Raw genomic sequence first — 21,047 nt, 5'->3', positions numbered from 1 at the left:
GTCTTCAGCGTGTGTATAGTTTTCAGTGTAGTGTATGTTTGTAAGCAAATGTAGTTTATTTGTCATCTGTAGCAAACTTAAACCTGCAATGCGAGTGAAATGTGGTCTCTCTGTGGATCTGGCTTCAAAACCCACCTGAGGGATAGCCTACTTCTTAAGGATTGCAGCTTTGGCTGCAGATACCTGTAACCATTCACCTTTGATGACCAGTTGATGTGAACTGTTTTGACAACAGTTCAATTTCATTAAATGGCACAATATCATCGTGATTATCTTTGTAGAGTAAACTATGTATAGTATACAGTACTTTAGCAAAGGACAATAAGCTAAAATGGTAGAGCGCTTGCTACGCATGTGAGAGGTAGCGGGATCGACGCCCACATTCTCCAAGAAGCTTTTGATATGTCAGAGGAGTGTTGATATCAGACTGAGCTATATAAAGTTCTACACCTCTGCAAATGTACTGCGTGTTGACTGCTTGAGTTATAAATAATCCATTAGTTCAGTTTAGTTCAAGTAACAGGTTTATTAACAACCTTCACGGCATGGGAGACATCTGTGTGTGAACTGCAGCCAGCTAAGCACATACCCAATACTGAGTTCACGTTCACGTCCCAGTACTAGTCTCGCGGGACTACTGCAGGTACGGCAACACTCATGACCAAAACTGTTTAGGAACATAAACTGTCTACTCTCCGTCTCAAAACGACGATGACATTTTCAGTTGCGTGCAAGTCGAGGGTACCCAATTTTCCAATGTGTCTTATTTTTGTAAGAAGATTTTGTACACAGACTCTTGTACAACAGTGGTTCCCAAATAGTATGCTGTGACTCGTGAGGCAAGACCAGGTGTGCCTTAGGATTTTCATTTCCCAGTGAAATCCTATATTAAAATTGCCTAATGGGTATCATCCAGACTTTTGAGGTGCACCGTTGCTCCGATCCGCACCAAACTGGGCACAAGCACTGTTCCGGGGTCTGCCATGAGAACAGTCACACCAGAGTTATTACATGAACATAACTCAAATAATTTTTATCTAACACCTCAAATCATTTTCATTTATTAAATCTAACACCTCAAATCATTTTCATTTATTAAATCTAACACCTCAAATCATTTTCATTTATTAAATCTAACACCTCAAATCATTTTTATCTATTAAATCTAACACCTCAAATCATTTCTATTTATTAAATCTAACACCTCAAATCATTTTCATTTATTTTGACCATATAACAACCATTTATATTATGAGGACCAGGACAATTGTTGTCTATTTCTCAAATTCTACTACACCTGTGGGAACATATGACCCTCACCAAAATAGTTATACGAACACACATCCCTGTAAAATGAGTGTGTTAGTGTGTTAAAGGGATAGTTCACACACACTTTTTTTCTATCTATTAGTCACCCCATGGAGACTTGAATTCATTGATATTTTTTTTTTTTTGTTGCATTCCTAAGACAACATTTTGGTGACCGGCAGCGGTTCCGGTAGGAGACACAAAGAGTCTCCTTTCTGTCTCCTACCGGAACCACTGCCTACCGGTCCGCTGGTCATCAAATTAAATGATTTGGTCATCAGCAATAAACTTATGTTTTTTCACTTGAAGACGGAGTGCCTCAGGATTCAGTCTGCACCACAAGCAGAACTTTGGGGGGTTTATACATATATCTACCTGTTTGACTGAAGAGCACCTGTTTGAGGAAGCCACTGAACCCAGGCAGTGCTTTCTCCTTCTGTTTGACACTAATAAAACATGTTTGATATATGCAGCGCTGTATCCACCAAACACCACTGCTGGGGACAATTGGAAGCTGGAGAGGCTGCAGGAGTTTATGCAAACATGGAATGCCACAGTATTAAGCTCCCAAAAAAAGGGAAGCATCAGGGTAAGTGCCTCTGAGACAAACAACCAAAAGCAGAATTAATGGCAGCAGTTATGAGACTTATAATACTAAATTAATACATTTTATTCACAGCCTGGAAGCCATCCCAGACTGGTGTCAGAATGGCAACAACCACCATGCTGGTAATGGCAGGTGCTGCACTCTTCCCAGAGGAACTGGAGAAGCACCTGCCATCAGTTCCCCCTTCCTTCCTGCCAGGAAACAGGATCTGGATGGCCCGGATGACAGGAGAAAGGACATCACTGAACCACTTCCGTGGAGTCAGAGGCAGTACTCACTACAATCAAGAGCAAGGGGAAACTGGTCCACCCTTCGACAGATGTCCATCAACTGCACATGAGGCTCCACCAGCTATATCATTAATATTCAACTTGTTTATGCCCAGAATGACAAAGATATACACAGGTTCTATAGAAATTATTATTTAACTGAAGTCACGCTAAGAGCATACTTGCAGTCACATTGACACATTTCACCAGTCTGGCTAGTATGTTGTTTTAAGAGCATTTTATGACATTTAAAAGTGGCCAGACTCTTAACAATTGTCTTTGTGACTTCATGGCATGGTGGGAGCCATTCACTTGCTCCATTCACTTCCTGGTTAACTTATTACTTTAAAATCCTCTATCTCGGCTCCTGTGTACTTTATTTCTTTTACTATGTATTTTTGGCGAAACATGCTATTTTCAACTAGCCGCAATTATGGAACGGATTACCGCGATCGGATTCCCCCTCCCCCCCCCCCCCCCCGATTCTACGAGACCCCTGTGTGTGTAATGAGGGGATCACCGTGAGGACGATCACGGAAAATATTCTGTGGTTACTGAAAAAGGTAAGAAAATCGTAAAAAAGAAATCCTGTATTAGAAAACCCCTGGCAGTGAATGTGTTAAAGGAAGAGTTCACCCCAAAAAAATACTTATTTTCTATCAATTGCACACCCCATGAAGCCTTGAATTCATGGATATATTTTAGTTTTTGTGGCATTCCTAAGCCAATAATTTGATGACCGGGTGTATTTCCGGTAGGAGACACAAAGAATCTACTTCGTGTCTCCTACCGGATAGATTAGCCGGTAGTAGACAGGAATCAAATTATTCGCTTAGGAATGCGACAAAAACAAAAACAAAATCCATGAATTCAAGGCTTCATGGGGTGTGCAATTGATAGAAAATAAGTATTTTTTTGGGTGAACTACTCCTTTAGGGCGCGCTCCTACCAAAACATGGTCGGCTGCTGTTAAACGCAGGTTGTGCGCGGCCACAGTTTTTTGCAGCCAGCAGATTCTAAAAAACCGGAGTGACGCACCTGTCACTCACTTTCAAGACCGTCCCGTAGCCCGCACCGCCTTCTGCCTTGAGCACCATGGTGCTTCCTGAGTCTTGGGACGGTCAGCCTTCCACTCACCCGATTGGACAGAAGGGGAAATTCAGCTCCTGCCTCCAGCAGAAATGGACACGTCGTGTCTGGTCTGCGCGACAGGCGGAAAGATCCGCTCTTGCGTGAATCCACGCATTTACATTGACAAAGCATTGGCAGATTCTGTCCCAGAGGTAAAATAAAAGTGCGGTGGGAGCGCGCCCTTAAGGGACTGGCCAATTTTAAATGTCATAATACGCTCTTAAAGCAACATACTAGCAAGACTGGTAAAATGTGTCAATGTGACAGCAAGTCTGCTCTTAGAGTGACTTCAGTTAAATAATAATTTCTACAGAACCTGTGGATATCTTTGTCATTCTGGGTATAAACAAGTTGAATATTTGAATGATATAGCACACATAGAGGAACTGTAGTGGTGAAAACTTTATCAAACAAAACAAAAACAAAAACATAATAATTTCCCCCAAGGGATAAAAGTGGATCTGAGTCTATAAAAACACCTCTATAAAGACACAAAACTCTGTAGAATATAAACATGTAATCAAACTAAGTGACAATGTACACTGTCTCCTTGGTATCTACCATATTATGTACTATGATATTGTAACAATCTAAACAACACACGTCAACACACAGTGAACAGCTACACAAACCCAGCAGCTTGTCAGCACTTTACTGCACCATTATGTATTGCATATCAATGAACATAATAATTATTAGATGAATATGAATGAATATGAGTTGTTAAATCCTGACAAATGTGGACAGACACAGTGATGCTCATATTGTACTACCAGTATGAGTAAGTAAATGAGCTGGAGGGAATACTGCTAGATATAAAAAATTAAAATAAATCCAAACCACAAGAAACTATTAATATTTATTTTATTCAGTCATGTTAATAGTTATATTATGTTATTCCGTTGCTTTAGTATCCTTGTCATTGACTCCTGGATTAGACTGAATGATCATATGTCTTAAACTAAGGCATCCCCCCATATGAGTCCTCATGTGTCTTTTTAGAATACCCATTTCCGTAAAGACTTTACCATACATTGCAAAATAATAGGTCTTTACCCTGTATGAGTCCTCATGTGTGATTTTAGATTAATTTTCTGAGCAAAGCCTTTACCACATACTGTACAAGCAAAGGGCTTTTCGCCTGTATGAGTCATCATGTGTTGTTTTAGATAATCCTTGCGAGCACAGCCTTTACCACATACTGTACACAAAAAAGACTTTTCGCCTGTATGGTTCATCATGTGTGTTTTTAGATTACTCTTGTCAGAACAGCCTTTACCACATACTGTACAAGAAAAGGGCTTTTCGCCTGTATGAGTCATCATGTGTCTTTTTAGATCACACTTGTGAGCACAACCTTTACCACATACTGTACAAGAAAGGGGCTTTTCGCCTGTATGAGTCATCATGTGTATTTTTAGATAATCCTTGCGAGCACAGCCTTTACCACATACTGTACAAGAAAAGGGCTTTTCGCCTGTATGAGTCATCATGTGTTGTTTTAGATAATCCTTGCGAGCACAGCCTTTACCACATACTGTACACAAAAAGGGCTTTTCGCCTGTATGAGTCACCATGTGTGTTTTTAGATCACCCTTGTGAGCATAGCCTTCACCACAAACTGTACAAGCAAAGAGTGTTTCCCCTGTGTGACTCATTGTGTGACTCTTCAGATTTCCCTTTGTATTAAACATTTTGCCACATGCTGTACAACTAAAACTTTTCTTCCCTGTGAGACTCTTCATGGAGTGAGTTTGTTTCGATGATTTCAGGGATTCCTGGGACAGCTTGCGTTGTTCTCCCACATTTTGTGTCTTGTGTGATTTCAGTGTGTTTAAAGCTGACTGATCTCCCCTAGTCTCCTCCCACTCATCACTGTCTTCAGTGTCTGATTCAGAACAGTGTGAAGAGAGGAGCTGGCCATCACTAGTTGGTTGTGATGTTCCACAGTCCTCTACATCAACTTGTGTTTTCATGTGTTTAGTTGAGGTGCTGGCTACCGACTCGGTCTCTCTGTTTTCATCATCATCTTCACTTTTCACTGTTAGTAATGTCAATGTTGACCCACCAGCCTCTTCTGGTCTTTCAAGTAGCTCCTCCTGTTCTTCTTTAATCTGTGGAGGTTCTGGTTCCTCCTGGACCAGATTTGGGCTCCGCTCCTCTTCAGGTAAAACCTCTTTACACACAGGTACGTGCAGGAAGTCTAGGAAAAATATTCAATGAGACTCAGTTTTGGCTGGAAAAAGTACCAACAAGATTACTCTTTGCCCACATCTTCCAACATTTTAATTTGATGGTGTGCTGACTGTGCTCTGTGCTATAGTGTGGCCGTTCTTCGTTTATATTGCAGCTTTGATTGATTGAATATTGATTGAATATTTTATTAGGCAAAAAATCTAAAACAGCACACTTACATTTAAAATACTTTGTCTAACAGGTCCGTTCGTAAAAGTCCATGCGAACTTGTTTCCAAAGAGGGCCTTGGTATTCAATTCATAGACATATATAGTGACACCACAGCTCTCATAGAAGAGTAGAGACAAAATGAATGAGACGCAGTCCCTATTATTTTGAAAGTAATTACTGGTAAATGTTACATCAGTGAGTCTTCTGCAGCTGGTTAGTTAATACGGAAGTATAGTTAACGGAACAGCTTCAGTGAACCCATTAATACCATCACAACAGAACCATCGTCCTATTCATGGTACATTTAGATAGATGCAGGGGTCCATGCATCGATGTAGTCAGATGGTTTTATCGCTTTTTAACGCTTAAATCGATCACCTGATTCATATCGGACTTTACACCCTCAGTACCGGCCCACTTTCACCAATAAAATAAATAAAGAGAGAGTGCTTCATATATTTCACTGTGGGCTATTAATGACCATTTCCATTACAGGCCTGGTGCTGGGGATCCACGTTGGGAACAGGTGACGGCCGCCTAATGGTTGTGGTAATGCCCCTTTTCTGTGGTGTTTGCTATTTTTCATTTTGTTTGTTTTGCTTTGGTTTGCTGTGATCTATTGGGGTGCCACTACCCTGGGCCGGTCACCCTGCCCATCTTCCCCCTTCCCCCAGCACTGGCCCATATATGCCCAGTATATTTTATTGTTAACCCACTGTTGTTATTACTCATCCCATTAGATGCATTATCTTTTTATTGATAATGATGTTGATGAGACCCTATGAATGAAATAACCTGTTAATTAAATAAAACCTTTTAGTACTTTTGTTAAAACACGTTTCTGCCTTGCTTCTTATATTGTACACAAACTGTGTGATGGCAGTAACATGTCACAGCCAAATGTATACTTTGTCGTACGACGGGGTCGTGCACCGAAAATGGCAGATCTACAAGCTCACAATGCGTCACATCCCGACACGTTGTGAGCTTGTATATCTGCTATTTTCGACACGCGACCCGCTGTACGGCGAAGTATAACTCATGATTAAAGGACTGGGGATCTGTTCTCGCATTATTGCTTTTCTAGAGCAAATATATCGCCAATCTGCGGATTTTTTGGGCCAACGATGTATTATATATTGGCCAATAGGAATGTTTTGGCATATCGTCCAACCTTAATAACTATCCTGTACAACTTTACTTTACCCGTACATAAAACCGTATATACCTATCCCGTACAACTTTACTACAGGTTGTAAAGTAGGAAATAAAACATTATATACCTATCCTGTACAACTTTACAACAGGTTGCATCGTTGCATCAAACAGACCACGTCCCTCGTCCGTCTCTCGCTGTTCCTCTGGAAATGTTGAAGATGTTTGGGAGGCAATCTCTCTAGGTACTGTAGACCTCTCCCTGTGGTGCTCTGTGGAAATAACCAGTAGAAAGAACTTTTACCTTACATATACCATGTAATCAAATCAAACTATAGATGTTTACCATGTTCTGTTCAGTTGAAAGGTGCAGTCACTAGGTATGCTAAGTGCTAGAATAATTGCCTCCATCCTGCATGGTCAAATTGTGTCGCCTTGTGATGCGTTGTGAGCTTGTAGATCAACTAATTTAGCTATTAAAAAAAACGAATTAAGTGATTTATGAGTCCCGGTGTTTTGGAATTAATGTCGGCTAGTTTTCACTTTTCACTGCTAGTAATGTCATGTTGACCCACCAGCCTCTTCTGGTCTTTCAAGTAACTCCTCCTGTTCTTCTTTAATCTGTGGAGGTTCTGGTTCCTCCTGAACCAGATTGGGGCTCCGCTCCTCTTCAGGTGAAATCTCATCTTTACACACAGGTACATGCAGGAAGTCTAGAAAAAAGATACAATGAAACTCTGTAAAAGGTTTGACCTCCACTGCAGTACCTCATTGACCAGTTGTGGCTGGAAAAAGTATCAGCAAGATTACTCTTTGCCCACATCTTCCAAATATTTTATTTGATGGTTGTACAAACTCTTGTTTTATTGTTTTATTGGATCTTGAATGCACTTATTGTAAGTCACTTTGGATAAAAGCGCCTGCTAAATGACTGTAATGTAATGTAATGGTGTGCTGACTGCAATCTGTACTGCAAATAGTGGCCGTTGTTTGTTTACATTGCAGCTCTCATAGAAGATGCGAGACAAGCTGAATGAGAGGTGAATGAGAGGCAGTCCCTATTATTTTTTAAAGTAAATACTTGTAAATGTTAGATCAGTGAGTGCTTAAAACTTACTGAGATCCATGTGGTCTTCAGGTTCCTGTTTAAGGTGGTCTTCAGGTTCCTGTTTAAGGTGGTCTTCAGGTTCCTGTTTAATAGAAACAGTCCTGGCTGGAGAACTGATCTTCACCTGCAGACTGGACTCCACACACTGGTCTGGAATGAAGGAATACAATATGCACTTTAATAATAAGGACTTTGATGTGATATAAATAAGGACTTTCATAATTAGGACTATGATGTCACATGAATAAGGACTAGAGACTAAATATAGAGACTATACATATTTATAAACGTTATAAGTAGGTATAATAATATTGTTGCTGTGCAGTGGAAATCTATTATGTCCAAACTGTAACTTTTCAGGATTCAAATTCAGAAAAAGCAGATCAAAAGCTTGTAGATCGTCTATTTTTGCAACTTTTGTGTGACACTGTAGTATGATGAATTAGGGCATTCATTTACCCCCCAAAAAAGGGGTTAAAATATGGAGATACAAGGTTTCTGCCCGACAGCAACGATATGCAAAAAAGGAAACACAGCTGCTATAATAACGGTGTGGCTCCAATGATGATCTCTGACTTCATGTGACCACATGGATTAAGATTCTTCATCGTGGACACAGATTTACATCAATTGGATTCCATAACTCTGTGTGTGTGTGTGTGTGTGTGTGTGTGTGTGTGTGTGTGTGTGTGTGTGTGTGTGTGTGTGTGTGTGTGTGTGTGTGTGTGTGTGTGTGTGTCAGAGCAGTGGGACGAGGAGTTAATCTCAGTCATCAAAACAGAGCCTACTGGCTGGTCTATTGATCCAAAAGCAATGATCCCCAAAAACAGATCTACAACCTAACAACACCTCACCATGCAAACGCTGTGTCATACCTGCAGTGTGTAGTTTGATGTTGTGTGTGTAACAGACATACCTGCAGTGTGTAGTAAGATGTTGTGTGTGTAACAGACATACCTGCAGTGTGTAGTTTGATGTTGTGTGTGTGTAACAGACATACCTGCAGTGTGTGGTTTGATGTTGTGTGTGTAACAGACATACCTGCAGTGTGTAGATCGATGTCCATATCAAAATCAATGTCCAGCAGTTTGTTTTGTTTCTCCAGCAGAGTTTCTAGTGTCTCTATCTCTCTCTGGAAGAGGTTGCACATGAACTCTGCAGCCGCACTGAGGCGCTCCAACACAAACACTCTGACAAGCTTCACACAACAAACATCAGCACCACGCTGCTGTTTGTCCAAAACACACAATATCTCCTCTCCCACCGACGTCATGTGTTCATTTATCTTCAGCCGTACAGACTCCATTGTTTTCACCTCCATTATGACACGGTTTTCACCTCCTTTATGAGACGGTTTTCACCTCCTTTATGAGACGGTTTTTACCTCCTATATGAGACGTTTTTCACCAAGATCACAACACGCAGTAACTTCCGGGTCAACGTGTTTCACACATGCGCATTGAAGGATCCAGGCACTGTTGCCTTCTCAGTGCCTTTCGCCCCCTGGTGGAAGAGGTGTGTAAGTGAACACATAGTGCCTTCCTGGGGTTCTGACCAAAAGGCAATATGTGCCTTCTTGGGAGTGAGACTGTGTTGTTCACTCCATTGTTGATATGACTTCTTAACTCCCTCCTTTTCACCTCCAGTCTACTGTCAGAAGCCAACATATATTTTGGCACTTTCATAATAATTAATGTACTTTGTGCTCTTTAGATACCCATATCAAATTATACAGTGTAAACACAGAAAATGAACACAGCAGAAAATAATGTGTGACATGTCTTCTTTTATTTTCCTAGACAGAGTATTTAACCCATTGAGGCCTGAGGTTCCGATTCGGTTTTCTAAAAAACGTATGTTTCTATATCAGTGGTTTTCAAACTTTTTCATGTCAAGGACCCCCAAAATTATTATTATGTATTTGGCCGCAGACCCCCATCTCAAAATTGTTGTTCCAGGGACCCCCCAGGGACCCCCCCCCAGAAGCAAAGATTTGAGTTAAAAATTTGCTTTAAAACAATATATATTAAAAGATTTGCACACATTTTCACGATTTTTCAAAAAAATAGCAGATCTACAAGCTCATAGCACGACACTCAGTGCCACGCTATGAGCTTGTGGATCTGCTATTTTTGAATAGCCAAAGTGTAAAATCCTGCTTTTTTAGCTCACATCAAAAAGTGACACAGATGCGTTCCAGGTCTCAATGGGTTTACGAAGGTCGAAGTTGTCCACCTGGCTCTCATTGATTCCAATGCATTCCACAAAGTTTGGGCTGCAGTTTGACACCCAGTCTGCCAGCTGGAAATGCTGGCTAGAGAAAATGACGTTGTTGACCTGTCCGTGCCAATGACGTCGCAGACGTCACGTTTTTCATAAGCCCAGAGTGCCAATGACGTCTGAGACGTCATAAAAATAAAAATATTTTTTTTTATTTTTTTTTTATTTTTTTTGAAAAAAATGGTTCAGAACCCAAGATATGATGATTTGAAGATTTGCTGCTCCATTCACTTCTTGTTTAACTTCTTACTGAAAAAGGCTGTATCTCGGCTCCTAAGCACTTTTTTTTTACAATGTATTTTTGGCCTTGGCACAGGGGTGATATAGCCAGAAATATTTTTGGCACTGAATAAGTTAATTTACCTTCCTTTACATGCACCTACCTCCAACATAGTGTGATGGCCCTGCTGCCCCTCTGCCCCTAAGCCTCTCTGGCTCCCAAACTGTGGAATGAACTCTCCATTGCACTTAGAACTGCAGACTCACTCCCAATCTTCCACCGTAATCTGAAGACTCACCTCTTCAGACTGTCCACCTTTAGCCCGTAGCACTTGACCTAGCCTTGACGACCTTGCAGGCTTATGCAAAAGGTTACAATGTAATTTTGATATTATGACAATGAAATTGAGACTTCAACTTCCAGTGATCCAGAAGTCTTCAGCGTGTGTATAGTTTTCAGTGTAGTGTATGTTTGTAAGCAAATGTAGTTTATTTGTCATCTGTAGCAAACTTAAACCTGCAATGCGAGTGATATGTGGTCTCTCTGTGGATCTGGCTTCAAAACCCACCTGAGGGATAGCCTACTTCTTAAGGATTGCAGCTTTGGCTGCAGATACCTGTAACCATTCAGTTCAGTTCAATTTCATTAAATGTCACAATATCATCGTGATTATCTTTGTAGAGTAAACTATGTATAGTATACAGTACTTTAGCAAAGGACAATAAGCTAAAATGGTAGAGCGCTTGCTACGCATGTGAGAGGTAGCGGGATCGACGCCCACATTCTCCAAGAAGCTTTTGATATGTCAGAGGAGTGTTGATATCAGACTGAGCTATATAAAGTTCTACACCTCTGCAAATGTACTGCGTGTTGACTGCTTGAGTTATAAATAATCCCTTTAGTTCAGTTTAGTTCAAGTAACAGGTTTATTAACAACCTTCACGGCATGGGAGACATCTGTGTGTGAACTGCAGCCAGCTAAGCACATACCCAATACTGAGTTCACGTTCACGTCCCAGTACTAGTCTCGCGGGACTACTGCAGGTACGGCAACACTCATGACCAAAACTGTTTAGGAACATAAACTGTCTACACTCCGTCTCAAAACGACAATGACATTTCCAGTTGCGTGCAAGTCGAGGGTACCCAATTTTCCAATGTGGCTTATTTTTGTAAGAAGATTTTGTACACAGACTCTTGTACAACAGTGGATCCCAAATAGTATGCTGTGACTCGTGAGACAAGACCAGGTGTGCCTTAGGATTTTCATTTCCCAGTGAAATCCTACATTAAAATTGCCTAATGGGTATCATCCAGACTTTTGAGGTGCACCGTTGCTCCGATCCGCACCAAACTGGGCACAAACACTGTTCCGGGGTCTGCCATGAGAACAGTCACACCAGAGTTATTACATGAACATAACTCAAATAATTTGTATTTATTAAATCTAACACCTCAAATCATTTTCATTTATTAAATCTAACACCGCAAATATTTTTTACTTATTAAATCTAACACCTCAAATCATTTTTATTTATTAAATCTAACACCTCAAATCATTTTTATTTATTAAATCTAACACCTCAAATCATTTTTGAGGTTTTACCATATAACAACCATTTATATTATGAGGACCAGGACAATTGTTGTCTATTTCTCAAATTCTACTACACCTGTGGGAACATATGACCCTCACCAAAATAGTTATACAACACACACCCCTGTAAAATTAGTGTGTTAGTGTGTTAAAGGGATAGTTCACCCCAAAAATTACCTTTTTTCTATCTATTAGTCACCCCATGGAGACTTGAATTCATTGATATTTTTTTGTTTTTGTTGCATTCCTAAGACAACAATTTGATGACCGGCAGCGGTTCCGGTAGGAGACACAAAGAGTCTCCTTTCTGTCTCCTACGGAACCGCTGCGTACCGGTGTGCTGGTCATCAAATTATTGGCTTAGGAATGCGACAAAAACAAAGAAATATCCAGTGACTAATTGATAGTACAAAAACTTTTTTTGAGGTGAACTATCCCTTTAAGAAATAGAGAGAGAAAGAGACAGAGAGAAACACAGAGAGAGAGAAAGAGAGAGAGAGGGTGGGGTGAAGTTTGGTACAGAACAGCCCACACACACACATGCACACATGCACACGCACGCACGCACGCACGCACGCACGCACGCACACGCGCACACACGCACACACACACACACACACACACACACACACACACACACACAGTTCAAAGCGCAGTTGAACAGACAGCTGCTTGCTCGTCGCTGACGACTGACTGATCTGTCTCCTTATTGATGATCAATAGAGATGGGCTGTGCTGTGTCAGGTGTGCGTCAGGACGCAGACATGGCGGGGGGTCAGGGGACCGTCACAGAGGAGGAGGCGGTGGCCCCTCTCAGTGACATGGACAAACACATCATCAAGGAGACCTGGGCCATCATCGGACGAGACGTCGCCAAGGTGGGAGTCATCGTCTTTGTCAAGTGAGTGAGTTTTAAGTTTATTTATCTTTTAATTTCTACTACAGGCCTAAGTCAATGGTTCTCAACTTGTGTGTCGGGTCCTCAATGTATTTTGGTGGGGTCCCCACGTGATTATAGCTTAATGTGCAACATTGTTTTCCCACGCAAATCAACAAGTGTATACAGGCCATCTGCACATGTTACAATTCAAGGACTTTTAGGACCCTTCTAATACCAAATTTGTAACAAAGAGGCAAACATAGTGAAAATAGCCGATCTACAAGCTCACAACGCCTCGCAGTGCGAGGCGCTGTGAGCTTGTAGCTCGGCTATTTTTACAACGTTTATCTGTGGAAACGAGTCAAAGTAAATGTAATGCCTACAATTCCAAGTTGTCAGGGTGGGGGGTCCCCAGTTAAAATATGATTATTTTGGGGGGGTCCTCAGTTCAAATATGATTATTTTAGGCGGGTCCCCAGTTCAAATATGATTACTTAGGGGGGTCGCGGACAGAAAAGTTTTGGAACCCTTGGCCTAAGTTGCAATGCAACACTTGCTTCAACATAAAAAGTTGAAATATGGAGATATACAAGGTTTCTGCGGGATAGTAAAAAAGGAGACGCTTAACGCATTCGACGCATGCTACTGTAACAGTGTACATTTACATATATTTACATTTACAGTGTGTGTGTAAACAAACGTTGTTGTACTCGTCCTGTTCATGCAAATCTCTGTTCACCACGATGTCACCGTGAGGCTGACCTTTACCCCTCTAGGAAGAGACACAATGGTACACTGTTATTATAAAAAAAGATATTCAAAATATTTTTGCATAATGTGCCTGTTGTTGTTGGTCGTTATTTGGGGGGAATTTAGTGCAATATGTGTTCTGGAACCGAATTAACCGAATTAAAGTAACAAAAAAAAACGCCCAAAAACCACAGATCTTGCATGCAAACCGCACATTTTGCATGCATGCGCTCGCGTGCATACAGCACCCGTAACCTATAAAGTCTTCCCACGGCCCTGTACGGGTCTGTAACTCTGAGAGTGTACAAATGGTACACTCAGAGTTACAGGCCGTCATGGGCAGTTTTTAAAGATGTTTAGTTTTTTTGTACTTCAATATTTCAGTTTCTAAAACTTGAATTTTACACTGGAAGTCAATGGAGAGGGAGCTTGGACTGAACCTTTTGCCCAACTATGGAGATGATTGAATAACATCATAGACGTGGCTAGTGTGTAATGTGTGTTATTTAATGACCTCTTCCATTAAGGAAAGCATTAGGCTTCTTCCTTTTCTTGCATGTACATATTGTTGCTGTCGGGCAGACACCTCATATCCCCATATTTCTACTATACAAGAGTGTCACACAAAATGTGTGAAAATAGCAGATCTACAAGCCCACAGTGTGTCGCATTGTGAGCTTGTATAATAAAAAAGAAACTTTTTTGGTGTGTGTGTGCGTGCGTGCGTGCGTGTGCGCATGTGCGTGTGTGTGTGTGTGTGTGTTAACAGGTTGTTTGAGACCCATCCAGAGTGCAAGGATTCGTTCATTCAGCTGAAAGGGGTCGATGACTTGAGAACCAGCCAAACGATCAGAGAGCATGGGCTACGGTACACACACACACACACACGCACACACACAGGCGAATTGCCGTTTTTGCAATACACCCTGCGGGGTCATATGAGAAAGATTTGGTGAATTATAGTACAGATAGATCATTTCATCTAACAAGTTATTGTTGTTGTTGCTGTGTAGGGTCATGTCAATCATAGAGAAGGCAGTAGCCAGGATCGAGCAGACAGATCGACTGGATCAACTGACCATGGAGCTGGGCAGGAAACACTATCAATACCACGCCTTACCAAAGTACTATGAGGTATAAAAACACCATCAATACCACACCTTACCAAAGTACTATGAGGTATAAAAACACCATCAATACCACACCTTACCAAAGTACTACGAGGTACAAAAACACCATCAATACCACGCCTTACCAAAGTACTACGAGGTATAAAAACACCATCAGTACCACACCTTACCAAAGTACTATTCGTGTCAAGGACCCCCAAATCAATATGTATTTGCGGACCACCATGTGAAAGTGATTTGTGCCAGGGACCGCCAGAAGAGAAGATTTGTGTTAAAAAGTGCAAAATTATTAAAATGTTTTCAAACACTTTCAAGATGTTTTAAAAAAATTCAAAAATAGCTGATGTACAAGCGAGCTTGTAGATCTGCTATTTTGAATAGCCAACATATAAATGGATAAAGTGGTTAAAATGATTGTGATGCGACGTCAACTACTTTTGCAATGTTTATGCATAATGCATTGTTGTCAATAAAGAAGTCAGTAAGTCAATCAGTCAATCAACCAATCTGTTTTTGTTCCCAGTACGTGGGGGCGGAGTTCAATCGCGCCATCCAGTCAATCCTGAAGGAGAGGTGGAGCTCTGATGTGGAGCAGGCGTGGCAGGTAAACATCTGCCTAACAACAGCATCTTATATTATTTCAATTCAAATTCAATTAATAATGCAGATGATGATGATGATGATGATGATGAAACCAAGTGCTATAATGCTCCACCATGAAAGCAAACAAACAAACAAACAAACAAACAAACAAACAAACAAACAGGCAGAGCCCCGCATTGGTTCTCAAAGTGTGGCCCGAGGACCCCCAGGGGCCCTTGAGGGGGTTCCAGGGGCTCCCCAGCTAAATGATGGATAGTTAGGAACCAAATGGACCCTTATGGGTCTGTAACTCTGAGAGTGTACAAAATGGAACCTGTTACGGTCCATTTGGTTCCATTTGTACACTCTCAGAGTTACATTGATTTTACAATATAAATTGGGGTCCCAGAGATAGAAATGCCATTAAATGGGGGTCCGTAGCCCTAATGCATGTCAAACTGGGGGGTCCTTGAAATTAAAGTGGTTGAGAATCACTGCTAGAGCCGTAAAAATCTTCTCTTATGGGGGTCCCTGGCATATCTTTTCAAATGGGGGTCCGCGGGCTAATAAGTGTCAATTTGGGGGTCCTTGACATGAAAAAGTTTGAGTCAAAGGACAACAGCTGATCTCATCTCTCTCTCACACACACACACACACACACACACACACACACACACACACACACACACACACACACACACACACACACACACACACACACACACACACACACACACACTCACACACACACACACACTCTCCCCTCCTAGACGCTGTTCTCGTACATCACCTCCATGATGAGGCGGGGCTACCAGGAAGGGGAGAGAGAGCAGAGGATCATGGGAAGCCAACAGAACCAGCAGCCACGCTGGAGCACCAGACCATAGACCAGTGGGCCTGTTGCCATGTCTGCTTATTAGAAGCGACTTTGGGCTTGTTTTTCTGTAAAGTCGCTTGTAAATACTGGTGGTTGCGGGTTGTGTTTTGTTTTGGGGGGCTTATTTCTAAAGTGTAGTTGCTTATTTGGGCTTGTTTCTAAAGTGTAGTTGCTTATTTGGGCTTGTTTCTAAAGTGTAGTTGCTTGTTTGGGTTTGCCTCCTAAATGTTGTGTAAACCATTGGTTCTCAATCATTTTCATGTCAAGGACCCGCAAATGAATATGAATTTGTCCACGGACGTCCACCCCAGGGACTCCCCATACAAGATTTGAGTTATTAAAATGGTTAAAAAACATTCCACATTTTTCAAATGTTTTCACTTTTTTTTTTTTGTAAATTGCCAATGTATATAGTCGCTTCTTTAGGGCTTGTTTTTGTAGACCTTGTTTGTCTTGCAAAAGCTGGCAACACTGATGAACTTAGTTCTGGGGTTCCCAAAAGAGAAATTGTGATGTGATGTTTTTTTGGGGAGAGAATTCTGAAAACCTTTTTTTCCCCCTTACGTTTGATTCTTTATATATTTAATTGTATTTAATTTATTTCTGGAAATCTTCTTGAAAACAAAAGCTAAAAAACTGAATATTTACAAGCGTCCATGACCCACATTTTGGCACTGCCATAGAGCCAACAGTTTGAGTGGTTCTTTAACTTTTTCATGTCAATGACCCTCCAAATTGATATACATTTATTTGCAGTGATGGAAAAAGTACTCAAATGTTTTACTTAAGTAAAAGTATCAATACTGCAATGTAGAAGTACTCTGTTACAAGTAAAAGTCTGGAATTCAAAATTTACTTGAGTAAAAGTATAAAAGTATTGGCATCAAAAGTAAAAGTACTAAAATGTTTGAAAATAGCAGATCTACAAGCTCACAATCGCGACGCGTTGTGAGCTTGTAGGTCGGCTATTTTTTACAAATAACCTATGTATAAAATAGGGCTAAAGTGGTTAATGTATGTTTTATAATGTAATACTTTATATCTGCAAAGTAACTATTAACTAAAGTTTTCAAATAATTGTAGTGGAGTAACAGTACAATATTTGCCTCTGAGATGTAGTGGAGTAGAAGTAAAAGTATTGGAAATTGGAAATACTCAAGTACAGTACAAATACCTCAAAATTGTACTTAAGTACAGTACTTAAGTAAATGTACTTAGTTACTTTCCACCACTGCATGTGGATATGAAGCATCAACTGTTATGAAATAAAATCTTGTTAATACTTTATCTGTTCAATATGTTTGAAACCCACACACACACTTTCACCACTTTCATTTACTGTAATTTCTTTATAGTAAAATAATAGCTGATCTACAAGCTCATAATGCATCATGGTGTGATGGGTTGGGAGCTTATAGATCTGCTATGTTTTTAGCACCAAATAGGGCATTAACCCGTTAACACCAGGAACGCCTCTGTGTCATTTTAAGATTTATTCAAAAATGGCAGATCTACAAGCTCATAGCGCGGCACTGAGTGCCACACTATGAGCTTGTAGATCTGCTATTTTGTGAATAATCTTGAAAATTTGTGAAAATCTTATATATATATTATTTTTTAAAGCGATAATTTTTCACTCAAATCTTCCCCCATCTGAAAATATGTTCAGATGGGGGTCTGCGGCCAAATACATATAATTTTGGGGGATCCTTGACATGAAAAAAGCCACTGAACCACTGATTATAGCAACATGAGTTTTTTCAACAACAAAAAAAAAGGATTTAGAAGTCATTTGTAGAATCCCTTGAAGTAAAGATTTGAGTTACAGATGTTCACTTTAAAAAATGGATGTTCGAAAATTTGCAAGATTTAAAAAAAATAGCAGATCTACAATCTATTTTTGAATAGCCAAAGAAATCTTCAAATGACACAGATGCCTCCCCGGTCTTACTGGGTTAACAAAAAAAACATAAAAAAGTTCAAATATGGAGATACAAGGTTTCTGCCCGATAGCAACGATATACTCAGTAAGACAACAGTTTGAAGACAACTCTCTTTGTAAAGAACGTTTCTGGTAAGAACTCAGTTTATTTGGTATCGTCTTCCATTGTGCAGCGCTACAAACAGAGGTAATTAATAATGATCTGCCTAGCAACAGCAATTATAATACTCATGCATCTGAGCCTGAAATACTGTCAACAACACCACCATCCATGTTATATTGTCCTGATGGGGCGGCAGTGGCTCAGGGGTAGAGTGGCCGGTAGAGCAGCCGGATGCGAACCGTGAGGTTTCCAGTTCGATCCTGGATTCCCCGTGAGTTAGTGTCTAAGTGTCCTCGAGCAAGACGCTGAACCCCTATAATTGCTCCCGATGAGCAGGTTGGTGCCTTGCATGGTTTCCTCCGGCATCGGTGTATGAATGTATGTGTGTGAATGGGTGAATGTAATGCACAATCTGTGTAAAGCGCTTTGGATAAAAGCGCTCACAACGCGATGCGACGCGTTGTGAGCTTGTAGATCTGCTATTTTCAAACATTTTAGTACTTTTACTTTTGGTACTTTTTAAGTATATTTTGATGCCAGTACTGTTGTACTTTTACTCAAGTAAAATTTTGAACACAGGCCGTTTACCGTAACAGAGTATTTGTATATTGTGGTATTGCTACTTTTACAGTAAAATATCTGAGTTCTTCTGCCGCCTTGCAACCAAGTCAACATCAGTAATCAGAGCAGTCAGTCCCTGAAGCCATAGTCTGGTATGGCCTATTGAGCTATAGAGCACCGAAGTCTGACGTCACTGCCACTAGAGGACGCTCTTCTAGTGCAGCAGTTAAGCTCATTATATGGAAGGTATTGTGCATTTTAAGAAAGAAGCATGAAACTTTCAGCATATCATCTACATACCCCAAGGTTTGATTTCAGACGTGGAAGCACTTTCAGATTGACCTCTGGTGACCTTGAGTGGTCATTGACCTCATAATTGAATATTTGGCACTTTTTGCCCCATTTTTCTCCATTATAATAATATATGCTTGTTAAAATGTCAGTTTTGTTCTAATAAATGAAAAATGAAACCTAATAGTCACTCTACAGAAATGGTGATTATTACTATTATGATAGTTCTGTTATGACATTGTTATAACATTAAAAACATCTAGGAGAGAGAGAGCAGCAGTAAAATAAAGAAAAACAAGAAAGAAAGTGCTAATGCATTCAAAGTGCAATATAGGTACAATGCTATTCAAAGGTGCTATTCATCTCATGTTGGTTTTGGTTTTGGGGGCAGTATATGGTGAGCGTTCAAGGTTCTGATGGTTTGGGGAAGAAACTGTTGGACAGCATGCTGGTGCTTGTCCCGATGCTCTTTTTTTTTTTTTTTCTTAAATTTTTATCCCACGATTTTGTAACCCTTATTTTTCACCCGGTGCCAAAAGTGATCCTGGGCATTATACTCCCCTCACCAGCCCGATGCTCTTAAACCTCCTATCAGATTGCAGTAGTTCAAGGATATGGTGGGAGATAATATGGTACCATTTCTGTCAGAAACCTGTCTACGACTACCAGTGACATCGATGGGGAATCCAAGCTAATATAAACTGCAGGCTTTATATTCCTGGAAAGTTTGCATGCTATAATAGAAGCCATTGTTCTCGCATTAATAAAGAAATAAATGAAAAAAATGAAAGGCAACTGTCCACAGCCCTCCTCTGAGACACAGAATGAGTAGATAAAAATGGTACCATAATGAGCATGAGTGAGTACACTTGGAACCATAATCTAACACTCAATGGTCTTTTTCACTCTCTTCATCTTCTCTCTCCTTATTCCCTTCAGCCTCCTCATCTTCGTTGTCTTCATCTTAGACCATGGCAAAATTCAGACTTCTGCTTCAGTAAGGTTATTGCTGCTCAAGTGGTCAGACATGAGGTCGTTAGGGATTAAGGGTCTTGCTTATGTACACCCGACATATTGTCAGGGCTGGGAATCGAACCTGGTACCTTCTGTTTCCCAGGTGGCCTCTCTACAGCTATGGCCCCCCTTCTTCTTAATGGGTTGTAGTGGACCTCTCCTCCTTCACACTTACATAGTCAGTCTTACAGAATGGTATCTGCAGTTTATTTCGCTGCATGCCTTCAATGCTCTACAGTTGCAGCTGGAGCCATTGCCTGGGAGTAAACAGTGGGCATGACAGCCCCTCCTTTAGCAACCTCCCACCCGGATGTAGTGATGTCTCTTTCCTCTGCAGGTGGCTCGATCCGATCTGCAGCCTTCCACAACATGACCTGCAGATGAACATGCAGTATACTGTGTGCAGAATCATATTTGTCTGTCAATACAATGCGAAGAAGAACTCTGCACCGGTATCTTTTAGGTCACTGTGCGTGGCATCAAGTTCCCCAAGCACTGTATTTAGACTAGTCATGGTACTTTCTAGGAGTACTTTAAGCACATACCTTGCCCTTCTCACAGGGTAAGAGACAGTATCACATCCTAACAGGTTATTGGAGGAGGACAACCACAAGCATCCAATAAGCACAGTGTATTTTGTCTAGGATTTACCATTGAGAATGAAGGCGATGCCACCGCAAGCAATGCTTTTATCCCAGAAATGTTCATCAATGTTCCACTGCAACCAGGGAATGACATCAGAGTGCCAGTGGGCATCATGCCGGGATCGATGATGGTAAATGGCATTTAAATAGCACCTTACTAGTCTTCCTGACTCTTCAAAGCACTTTACAATG

General features: G+C 40.8%; 3 protein-coding genes across 3 annotated transcripts in view; 1 reads left to right on the top strand and 2 right to left on the bottom strand.

Annotated features, from left to right (window-relative positions):
* Nucleotides 1-9,305, bottom strand: part of LOC308103022 (uncharacterized protein) — a gene marked incomplete at both ends in the record, with an annotated part of 39,319 nt that extends 30,014 nt beyond the window's left edge. The window contains 2 exons of the mRNA XM_080452874.1: nucleotides 7,994-8,134; nucleotides 9,026-9,305. Coding sequence (XP_080309000.1) covers nucleotides 7,994-8,134; nucleotides 9,026-9,305 — 421 coding nt within the window. The remainder of the gene's footprint in view (nucleotides 1-7,993; nucleotides 8,135-9,025) is intronic.
* Nucleotides 1-21,047, bottom strand: part of cdc42bpb (CDC42 binding protein kinase beta (DMPK-like)) — a 419,833-nt gene that overhangs the window by 193,067 nt on the left and 205,719 nt on the right. The window lies entirely within an intron of this gene.
* On the top strand, nucleotides 12,833-17,030 carry LOC308103526 (neuroglobin-like). The gene is made up of 5 exons (XM_080453531.1): nucleotides 12,833-12,982; nucleotides 14,481-14,579; nucleotides 14,725-14,845; nucleotides 15,365-15,445; nucleotides 16,194-17,030. The coding sequence occupies exons 1-5, from the start codon at nucleotides 12,846-12,848 to the stop codon at nucleotides 16,308-16,310; spliced, it is 555 nt and encodes a 184-aa protein (XP_080309657.1). The 5' UTR covers nucleotides 12,833-12,845; the 3' UTR covers nucleotides 16,311-17,030.

Source organism: Gymnoscopelus braueri, assembly GCF_963280865.1.
Source record: "Gymnoscopelus braueri genome assembly, chromosome: 16".
NCBI lineage: Eukaryota > Metazoa > Chordata > Actinopteri > Myctophiformes > Myctophidae > Gymnoscopelus > Gymnoscopelus braueri.
Note: the sequence above shows the minus strand (reverse complement) of the source record. Positions and strands in the feature narration are given on the sequence as shown.